General features: G+C 39.4%; 1 protein-coding gene and 1 pseudogene across 1 annotated transcript; both read right to left on the reverse strand.

Annotated features, from left to right (window-relative positions):
• Positions 1-8,703: 8,703 nt before the first annotated feature.
• Positions 8,704-9,360, reverse strand: LOC145217386 (protein FAM200A-like; annotated as a pseudogene).
• A 489-nt stretch (positions 9,361-9,849) lies between these two features.
• LOC145217380 (zinc finger BED domain-containing protein 5-like) lies at positions 9,850-10,835 on the reverse strand. Its single transcript, XM_080084653.1, has one exon. The coding sequence runs from the start codon at positions 10,469-10,471 to the stop codon at positions 9,905-9,907; it is 567 nt and encodes a 188-aa protein (XP_079940779.1). The 5' UTR covers positions 10,472-10,835; the 3' UTR covers positions 9,850-9,904.
• Positions 10,836-11,747: the final 912 nt, after the last annotated feature.

Genomic DNA, 11,747 nt, shown 5'->3' on the forward strand with positions numbered 1-11,747 from the left:
TTCTTCCCCTGTTTCTAGTTCATTTCAATGATCTGACTTCAGTTACTGTGACGTAACAAAGCGCCTGCCATGATTGGTCAAACATCTCCAAACGTAACAATGCGTATGATGTCATTAGTGTTGCAATCTTGCCCTGACCACGTTTTTCTGTTTCTTTCTGTGTTCGGGGCGGACTTTTTAGTAGTTGCAGTTTGGGGTAGATCTAATGTAGTTTTTTGTACATATTTGTGTGCTAACGTTATAGTGTATTATGTGCAGCTATAATTAGGCAAAAGTTATTAAAATACTGAAACGTCTTTATCCGTAAATCCAAGTGCCTGCAATTCAGTCCTGGACTCCTAACAAGTTGGTACGTAACTTGAATGTGTACATTGTGTAAGTCAAGTGTCGTAAAACCTTTTGTGTATGATTTAAGAAGTATTGACTTTCTTAACGTGACCTGTTTCTAAGTGTAAGTTTATCGGTCATATTGAATGTTCGTATTATTGCCGGTTTGTGACACGTTTCTGTTAGTTTAACAGAGAACCAATGCTGTTGTGCAATCGAGGAGGAATTTGTATCCGTCAGGCAGGCAGTGCTGCGTTCGAGACAACTTAGGAAACCCCCTAGTGCGGCGGTCGTTGCAGATCCAGGCTGCACAGATTTTTGAATAAATTACGGCCGGTACAATGTTTATGTGTTTACGTTTTGCAGATATCATAGATGAGATGGGATGTAGTGGGATTGAAACACATGACAAGAGTCGTTACAGTTCTCGCGATATACCAACTGACATGCTAAGTGGTAACCCCACCAAAAGTCGAATCACAATCACCGTTGCCTTCACATACGTCGCGGTGGCTGAATGAGTGTGTAACATCACACATAGTTGACAGCTAAATTGGAATTCAAAAAAGCTGACAAAGCATTGGCTGCCAAACGTTTCTTTGGCAGCCAAACGTCATTAATAAAAAAAAAAACGCTACATGCAGCATTTAATTCGTCCCTGGCTGCATGACCTGAGTCAAACTAGTCAATTGCTTCCTGCAATACAAAAACGTGCAAACGACGAAATTCGCAGCTGCGCAATTGATTACTGTTTAAAATACTTCGTGTAAGCTGGTAGCAGTAGCCCAGTTGCGGGATTTTCACCAGCTAGTATAGAAAAATTTATTGGTTGGTTGTCTTTGCTTACAACACACAGGTTTAAGATTTGACAAGTGGTTTGTTGTGGTTAAGTCGAGCGCGTAAGATGACTGCACATTAACTTTTGATTTGCAGGAAATTTATACTAACATGTCTGTTCCAAACGTTGAGGCACTGAAATACATAAAATAACACATTTGTGCACATATTTTTCCGTGGTGCGTACATTTGTTAAGCCAATTATTGATATATGGCAATAACCATTTTGTGAAGAACATGACGTTGCGAAAGCACCGTGAGTGATTTTTAAACCAAATAAGTGTAAAAAAACAATCAGCATTTAAAACCAGTAAAAGCAGTAAGGCGGGGTCTTGTTTGTTCCTTGTTAGAGTCTTCAAAGCCATGAATTGTGTACCAATACTACATACTTGTTTACAAGTGCAATTTCGTTTCTTGATTACACATTTGTTGCGCATACACACTTTTGTTAAATAGAACGACGCACTTTTTTGATTCGTCTATGGTTGAGCATGTCGCTTTACAAGTAGTGTACAAACGATTCAGCTATTTTGCCAGCAAATGTGAAATATGTTCGATCAGTTGCTTGGCCCAGTTTGTGCCCAATATAAATAACGCCAATAACCCTGCAATCGGACAAACTGGAAACGGAAATTGTTGCACAACTAACTGCCACAATGCAATGCCAGTTGATGCCAATTTCGTTCGACAATTTGGTTTGCGCGGTTTAGTTCTACTGGTTTGACTTTAGTTTCGGGGTTTATAAATTGTAATTTTATTTCAGACTTAAAACGGTCTTGGTGTGTAATTGCATTTAGACTTCGCAGCCTTACAAATTATGTAACTTTCTTTGTTATTCAACGTAGCATTCTTGATTGCAAAACATTAGGTAAGTTTAATTTTTTGAAAGAAACATGTTCAATCACATTAAAACGAAGTTCCATCGATGTGATGTTTGTGAAAAAATGTTTAGCCAAAGACATTTAAAAACACACATGCTGACACATACCAAGGAAAAATCTCATCAATGCGATGTTTGTGGAAAAAGATTTCTTCGTGGTGGACATTTAAAATCGCACATGTTGATTCACACCAATGAGAAACCATATCGATGTGATGTTTGTGAAAAAAAATTTCGCCATGGTGGCCATTTGAAAACACACATGTTGATTCACACTAAAGAAAAACCCCATCAGTGTGTTGTTTGTGGAAAAAGGTTTCGCGAAGGGGGGATATTGAAAAAACACATGCTGATCCACACCAATGAGAAACCACATCGATGTGATATTTGCGAGAAGAAATTTCGCCATGGTGGACATTTGAAATCCACATGTTGATTCACACCAATGATAAACCTCATCGATGTAATGTTTGTGAAAAAAAATTTCGCCATAGTGGACATTTGAAAACACACATGTTGATTCACACTAAAGAGAAACCCTATCAATGTGTTGTTTGTGAGAAACGGTTTCGCCAATGTGGAATATTAAAAAGACACATGTTGATCCACACTAAAGAGAAACCACATCGATGAGTTGTGTGCGAAAATAGATTTCGCCGTGGCGAACACTTGAAAAAACACATGTTGATTCACACCAAAGACAAAAGTTGATGTAACTTGTGTACAAAGATACGTTTCGTTGTTACATTATGATGACGCATACAGTACAGACAATCCATCGTTGTATGTTCGTAAAAAAATGTCGCAGTGTTGAACGGCCGAATTTACTTTTAGGACATTTGTGTCAATTTCCGTCAAGAATAAAACTTTGCAGATATTTAATCGCGTAGGTATTTGTCCTGTTACGCCAAGAAGTATAGAAAAGTCAGTCAAAGCGTCGTTTGGGCATTGTAATTCAATAGAATTTACTTAATGTCAACGTTCAGACATCGCAGCATTACAAAAACTTTGCTCTGCACACATAACGAATGGTGTGTTTTTTTCGGCATTTGTTTGTGGCGCCCAATTTAATGGTTGCCAAAAGCCTTCGAACACTGCACTAACGGCTAGCTACGAAACTGCTGCCTTTATTTAAAAACACTAAATAAAACAAGCTTTAGAAAGTTGACAAAGTCACTGCGCTGCGCAAAAATCAACACAACTAAACAGTACGACAGCCGGGGAAGAACTCCTCGTCACAGCACGTGGCCCGCAAAAGGACTTGAAAACACATAAATAAAGGCTCACGACAGAACTGTTAAACAAAGGAGAAAAGAGGAAATTACGAGTCACGTGGTCAAAACCCTCCGGTTAATTATCACTGTTCTAGTGGCTTACTTTAGAAGGTTACATCTGGGATTGTAGCCGGAATGCTACGAAAGGCAACGACAGGGGAAGAGTAAAAAAGTGCAAGGAACACAAGGTGTGCCGTGGGTTAAATCCTCGTATAAGGAAAACAATCAAACCGTTAACTGAAAAGCAGTCAAACAGTCAAAAGGTAAACGTGAACGGAACAAAAAGATGTGAAGCGGAATTAAAGTGAAAAACATGAAAAACACATCGTGAAATTAAAATAACTAACTAACGTTTTAGGAAAATAAGCACATACACAGAAAACAACTCTTGATAAACAAACTTAATAAACCAAAGACAATACAAGACACAAATGACTAAGGTGAAACAAGTTGATAACGTAACGACGCAAAAATTATGGTAACATGTTAACATAAAAACGCTTTCATACTGGCTGGTTACGAAATTTAACGTGGATATGACAGTCGCTTATTTTGCCCAAATAACTTTTTGTGAAGCTTTAGTGACAAACCAACTTAACAACATTATTGGAAATTTTATGCTGTATTCGGTTGTCCGTTGAGTGTGACATTTTTTGGCACAGTTTCGGACTGATATAAGCGAATCTTGCAGTCGAACACGCTGGAAAAGGAAATTGTTGCACAGCTGACTGCAACTTTGCGAAGCCTGTTGATGTCGGTTAGCTTAACAAACGTTACTATCATCTCCAAATAGGTAATCGCATTAATGTTGATTCTGTTTGTTAGGCCGATCTTGTGAAAGAGTTTCTTGTCTGAGCTATGTTCAGTTATTACAGTCGGTAAACGGTATTGTTAAATATTGCATTCGCTGCAGGTAGACATATTGGTCATGTAGCGGTCACGTGCATTGCATATTACTTGGAGATCTACAGGATTCACGTCGCCAAGATCAGCTGGCACATACGTTGATCGCCTAGCAAAGTAAGCGTGCTTGATATATTTCTGTACTTGGCAAACTTCCCCTGTGTGCACGCTATATTTTTTGTAAACGTCAAAGTGAAAACTAAATTTTGATTAACTTTGTAATATTAAAAAAACACAAGCAAGTGAAATAAAGTGTGCATGTTAAATAATTGTTTATTAGAATACGTTGTTGCATGCTAATTTATGTGCTGCATGTGCATGTACTGACATTTTGAAAGAGACACGTATAAAAACACACCACCGTGGAAGTTTATGCAGTCAGTGACATTTGGTCGTTCAGAAAAAAGCAGAAGTGTGTCGCAAAAGAAAGACACACTAAGTAGTAGTCCTGCAGCGAATATGCCTCTCAAAATTCCTTTCCAGACGAATTTAACGCTACGCGATATTCGTTACTAAAATTTCCTTTTCTGTGGAACGAGGACAACAAAATTGCGAGCAATTTCAATGTGCTGGATAACTTCTTTCGGGCAAATTATAACGATCAGTCCACCAGGTGTAGCAGTTACTCACTAAATCTGGATTGTTGATGAAACTCACCACAACTCTTGTATATTATTGTACATACTATTATTGTGATACAACTTACGATGAACTTCCTTATTGCAATATCCATCCGGACAACAACATCGTCCGCAGCAACTAAACATGCTAACAGGGTTGCCAGGTATTGCGGATTGGATTCGGACAGTATTTGTCTAAAAATCGGCCATTTTAGGCCAAAAAACTAAACTGTAAATTTCTGGCAAGGTAACATTTAATGAAGCAGTTACTGGGCGTCTTGCTAATACAATCAATTATCTTCGTACCAATTTAAGAAAGTGATGATAGATACACATGCTAAAACACAAATATTTTTTGCTAGTAAAAAAAAATTCTCGCCTCTAGTGGCGCTAGGCTACGCCAGGTGCCTGAATGTTGTCTAGCCACTGGCTTGCCTTCTATCAACGGCGTTATTCTGACGCAATAATGTTACTGTGACGTAATGGAATTTTTTTCAGTACTTGGTGAAATCGCATGGTATTTTTAATGGCATTTTAGTGCATGCTCTTCGGGGGTATGAAATCTATTGAAGGTTAGAATATAAACGAATGTATGTGTGAACATTGCAGGTAAGCATTTTGTGTTTTTTTTTGCTTTACTTGTCACAGTGACCTGTAATTACATTTTTATTTAAATGATTGACCTGAACTACTTGTATTGCATACTGTCTTGTTGTGAGTTATGACCCGTTTAATTTGCTGGTAAGTTGGATGCCTCCTATGGCTCTTTTATTAGCTTTGTATACTTAAATGAATAATTTTAAGAAATTAGTGGAAAGTTACTAATGAGTAATGACTTTAAGTTTGTGCGACGAGTTTAATTTGTCTGCATCGCATGTCGATAATTTTTGCATTTGTATGTTGCACGTCGATTCCATTTTACTGATAGTAAAGTATAACGTTTCTAGTTCTCTGTCAACTCGTGATTGTCAGCTTGTCAACGTAATAGCTTGGATTGATTACAGATTGCCACGAACAAATTAGTTAGTGCAGGTGTTTTATTCATGTGTTTTTCGAATATTGGTGTTGTTTTGATCTGGTCTGTTTTTTACTTGTGTCGTTTTCTTTGCAGGGTACCGCAGATTTCAGCGCGCATCTAACTTGGTGAAAATTGATTCCATTTCTTAACATGCTAGTTTTTTTAATCCATTCGACCGGATTTAACAGTAGACGAAAAAAGAAAAACAAACAAAGAAATTTTTGACAAAATGAACAAGAAACAAAACGGAACAAAGAAGTTTATACTTTTTATTCTATACATTTAATGTACTCCAGCAATTCGTCAGCCTCCTCTTGACCGGAGTACATCTCTCTGGAGCAGAACCTTGCCAGCATTTCCGGAGTGCAAACAAAATTAATGCAGCATTTTTGGGCAAACTGAAAGTTGCTTCTGATGCGCAAAATAGACTCTAACAAGTCGGGTTTCATCCGGTTTCTGATCTTGGTCTTTGTGAACGTAACCATTGAAAAAAGGCGCTCGACTGTGGCATTGGAAACAGGTACGGACAGGCAGTTTAGAGCGTATTCTGCCAGTTCTTGGAACTCTCTGTTTCCAGTAGCATCTTTGTACAACAGAACTTTGTGCCAAAACTGGACGACATCGGACGGAATTTCCCCGTCGAAACCACTTTGGCATTTCCAGTCAACAAACAAAATTTTCAGGTATTGCGTTTGAATTGCATCCTGGTGGCATTGCTGCTGTATAAATGGCAACTTTTCGAAGCCAACACGGCTGATTTGAGACAGCACCTTTTCCGGTGAAAGATAAGATAGGCCTTGAAAAACATTTGTAGAGCTTGTAATTCTTTTGTCAAGCTCGTTTAAAAGCCTAAGCAAGAAGTCCCGGCATCTTGATTTGACACTATCTACCTGGGCGCTCGAACTTCCTCCTGATTCGCCCCTTTTGAATTTTTCCAAGTAGGATATGAACTTGGACGTAAAATTGGCACCATATGTTACTTGACAGTTCGGCAAGTCATTGCCCATCCTGTCGTGTACACGGGCACGGATGCCGTGGTGCAGTTGATGCAAGATATCACTCAATTTTTCGGGATTGCAATAATCCACTTGAAATGCAGCATCTACCCGTTCCATTTCTAATACGACCGGATACAAAAATAAAAAGTAAAGCCTGGTTTCATTTTTGTTCAAAATATCTTCAATCATTCTCGCCTCACACTTTCCTTCCTGACCACATTCTCCTCCGGCCATTTTAAAGTACAACTTCAACTCAAACCAATGATCAATGATATTTTTAATTACTGTTTTACGACACAACCACCTTGTTTTGGCATACTTCGCAAATGGCATAGTCTTCATTTCCTACCGTCATTACCTTAAAGAGCTCTTTGTATTTTTCTCGGCGAAGAGTGGATTTTGAAAACCATGCTGGAATTTTTGACATCAGGTAGCCAACATTAGCTGGTAAAACTTCGAATGCAGCTTGGACACACAGCTGCAAAGAGTGACAGGTGCATTTGAGAAGGACTGCAGAAGGGGATTCTTGTTTCAGTCGACTCCATACGGAATTGTGTTCCCCGACGTTGGCACTAGCTCCATCACAGCTCAAACCAATGCAGTTGGAAAGTGTCATGTCCAAAGACTCTACTGCTTCCTTTACTGCATTATATATTGCTTCTCCTGTGCCTTGAACGATGCAAACAACGGAAACCAAAGCTGTGACTAGTTTTCTTTGTGATGGACTGCAGTACCTGATTAGAATCACGAGGAGCTTATTGACACTTACATCTGTTGATTCGTCAATTAAAAGTGAGTATTTGCAACCAGATATATCTTCTTTCAGTTCTGTTTTCAGTGCTGGGGCAATTACTTTAGTAATTAAAGCTGTGCATTTCGTGCAGTGGAGCTGGAGATCTTCTAAAGGGGAACCTTTTCCATGAGCGGAAATTACAGCTGAAATATGGTAGATTGTGCTGATCGCCCCGTGACACGCCATACATGCAGCAAGCTGTAATTCAGCCTCTTCCACACTGTTATCAACACGAGCCCTCTTGAAAAAATTATGCAGAGGTTTAACTTGATTTATGGACGATGTTTGTCCCTTGTGTTGAGCAGACTTTTCGTGATCAGCAAAGGTGCTTAGTTTCGGTTGAAGAGACTTATGGCACAACTTGCACCAAGCGTTCTCACTGCCATCACTGGACTTTTGTAGCCATTTGTAACGACCTTCCCAGGTTGTATTATATTTTCGCGCTGGACCTTTGGATGCTGAATCTTTTTTTGGACGACCCATAACTATTTTCTTAAATAGCCTAGACTGCGTGTTTTTTGTAAATATTATTGGTAATTTTTCTACTTAAAAAAGTATTACATTGATAACAACTCAAGTCGTCTTAAACTAGCATTTACATTTCAAAAGAAATACATCGCACTTATGGGTTTGTGCAAACTGTTAAATGATAGGTGACAGACCAAATATTTATAATCATCATTTACTCTCAATGAAAGCCACCAACGATGTTTCCCACTATGCTTTGCTACCTTTCTTTTGCATGGGACTACAATGACTATATCCGCCAACACCGAAAGTATTTTTCCAGAATATTTAGATAACTAGTTGTAACTTTATTTTCCTGAGGTGTAAGTTCTTTGTTTTTGCATTTCTTTTCATTGTAAATAATAATTGTTTTAAGACAATGTTTGTTGTAACAGACAATGGGGGGTAGTGATTCATCAATTTATCTACAACAGTGGTTCCCAACCTTTTTGTGGTCGCGTACCACTTGAAGGCAACGCATTGTTGCCGCGTTCCACTTGTTTTTAGAAAAATATTTTCGAGAAGATAACTTTTTTCTTTCCCTAATCGACTAATGAAAATGTAACGAAGAAGTAAAAATGAAGAAAAGATAAATTTAATGAGCAATCTGTATCTGTTTGCCTTCTACAAGTCGATCGATGCGGGACACAACTTTGCTTACAGCACATCGGAAATCATGGCCGGGGGAAGTAAGGCGGTTACGACTCTTCTTGATATTCATCATTGAAGAGAATCCCTACTCGCACTCCCACGTAGTAGGGAATATTAGTAACTGAGGTATAGCGCGACCGACTACTGTGGGATACGAGGAGGCCATATTCAGCCAAAATACTGTAGGAGAATATTCCTTGTGCATTGCCTGTGTAGTGTCGTCAGCCTGAATATCGATGAGCTGCTCTTGCTCCCCAGTTCCAACAGATAGGTCGGAAGAAAAAGAACAGAAAATAGATTAGTGATGTAGGGACAGCAATCCACATCCGGGAAGTAATGAGTAAGCTCAGCTTTTAGTACCGTGAGGTTGCATAATATCTCATCATCACTTTGGCCATAGTCCTCCCGAAGATTACTAAGTAGTTCGAACATTCCATAGCGCTTGTTTTTTTGCGTTATTTGACCAAAGTTCCAGCTTGCGCACTAATGCCCGTAGCCTTGAGATAAACTGAGTGACAGTGCAGTCAGTTCCTTGCATTGATAGGTTCAGGTGGTTGATGACTCCAAAAATAAGCCAACCTTACGATAAACATTTCATCCTCAAAGTCTTTTTAAAATTCATGGCCCTTTTGTTTGAAAAAAAACGTATAATTCTTCTTTCAGTTCGAAAAGGCGTCTCGTCGCGTTGCCTCGGGAAAGCCAACGCACCTCCGTTTAGTAAAGGAGACAAGTGTGTTGAGAGCCCAGATCTTCGCAGAGCAGTTTGAACAATCAAGTATTCAAGGCAGACGTTTTCACTGCATTAACCATTTTTACAACCCGGTTTAAACAGGCTAACAAATTTGGCGGCAGCACTTGAGCGCAAAGGGCGAATCTGTGTATAATACAATGGACAAAGATGACGTTTGGCTACACAGCTTTTACATGAGCTTGAAATCCGGATTTACGGCCAAGCATAGCCGGAGCCCCATCAGTCGTGCAGCCAACCAACTTCCCCCCTCTAGTTCATTCCGCTTGAAAAGTCGTTCAAAACATTAAAAATATCCACTCCTTTTGTTGTGCCTGACAAGTTCTGACTTAAACAGTAATTCGGTATTTACCTTGTCTTGTTGAGTGTATCGGACATATACCAGTAACTCAGCGCAATTGGTGACATCCGTGGATTCGTCAAGTTGATTGGAAACCCATACTTTGAAGATCTCACTGCTGCAACAACTTGGTCGGCAATGTCGATCGACATTTCCTCAATACGACGCTTCACAGTGTTATTAGACGCCTCCACCCCGATCACGTTTCGAATCAAGATTTTCGCCTCTGGCATGATTAGAGACTCAGCAATTGTATGCGCCTTCATGTTTTGGGCAACCAGGAGGGAAACTTCAAATGAAGCTTTTACATTCCCAGAGCTGCTCTGGTACACGGCGCCTGTTTTATCAATGCGTTGCTGTTTAGCTTTTTCTCCAAGGCGCTGAAAGTAGCTAAGATCTTGGTCCTTTTTTGTAGGATGGTTTGTTTCAAGATACCGCTTGAGCAGACTTGCTTTCATGGCACTATTCGAGAGCGTCTTCATGCAAACCACGCACTGCGGGAGATCCTCGCCTCTGTGTTCAATTTCTACGAATCCATATTTTAGATAACCCGTGTCATACTTTCGCTTCGACATTTTTCGAAATCAAATTGGTAAAACGTTTGTAACGCACTTTCTACAGTAGACTACAACTCTCAAGCACACTAATTCAACTACAGGCGCATTATCTCTACTTGTTATTGTTACCACGAAATAATTAGAACGAAGACATATTATTTTCAAACAATGCCTACCTTACTGGTGGCACCTTAAATGGGTTAGTTGGAGCAAACATAGAAGTGACACGTAACCCGGTGGATTCAGTAACAGACATTTTGTTATCACTTGTGATTTGTGTGCAAAAATACGGAAATCGCAAAATACCAAAAGGTGTTCGCGTACCACCTGGAGTGCCGTCGCGTACCACTAGTGGTACGCGTACCACCGGTTCGGAAACCCTGATCTACAATCTTTGACAAAAAGTGTTATTTATTAAGCGGTGATGTCTCCTCGACCGAATAAACAGCGACGAAAAACTTTGTTTTGAGTATAAGTGAGAATCGGACAAATTAGGACACAAAACTAAGTGTCCTAATGATTTTTTACTTGTCGGACACAGCATGTGAAATTAGGACAATTTATCGTTTTTTGTCCGATTTTTAGGCCATCTGGCAACCCTGCATGCTAATGTGCTTTTCCACTTATTTCAACTTCGTTTCGGACAAGCAGTCCCTTTTCAACGAAGATTTAGGAAGGTAGAAACTATCTGCTTTCCAAATATTACGACGTCTATCAATGCGCATCCTTTATGCGGACAACCCTTTTAAGTCCCTTTTAATGAGATATACGAAAGTGGAAACTATCTGCTTTCTCTTTTTCTATATTACGACGTCCAATAAAAAACCTCCAGTATTAATTATCTGCTCTACTGACGAATTTTCTGTAGAAACTATCTACCACGTCGATGATTACAAAGCAGTTTACGAGTGGAACCTATCTGCTCTATTGAAGATTAAACAAAAGAACTAGATCAGTAGAAACAATCTACACTAAAGTCGACCAAAGCAACTAGCTGAGTAGAAACTATCTGCTCTGTCGACCAATTTATACAACAAAGTTGCCATTCTCTTGAGTACAAAGGCTCGCACGAATAAGTCATTTTCTATGTACTATAAGTCGCGTTGAGCCTTTTGCAACAATACCCTTACGCATGGGTAAATAGACGAACCGCAACTGATCACACCGAGCATTCTCGACGCGTGTGCAATCAAATTAACAGGTACAGCGGTTTGACATGGGCTGTGGGGCAAGATAATTTGCCTAAAGACATTTTTTCGTCAAGTCAATCGTGGCCAGGTTGCAGACAAGCAAG

Source organism: Phallusia mammillata, chromosome 3, assembly GCF_965637545.1.
Source record: "Phallusia mammillata chromosome 3, kaPhaMamm4.hap1.1, whole genome shotgun sequence".
In the NCBI taxonomy this organism is placed as follows: domain Eukaryota; kingdom Metazoa; phylum Chordata; class Ascidiacea; order Phlebobranchia; family Ascidiidae; genus Phallusia; species Phallusia mammillata.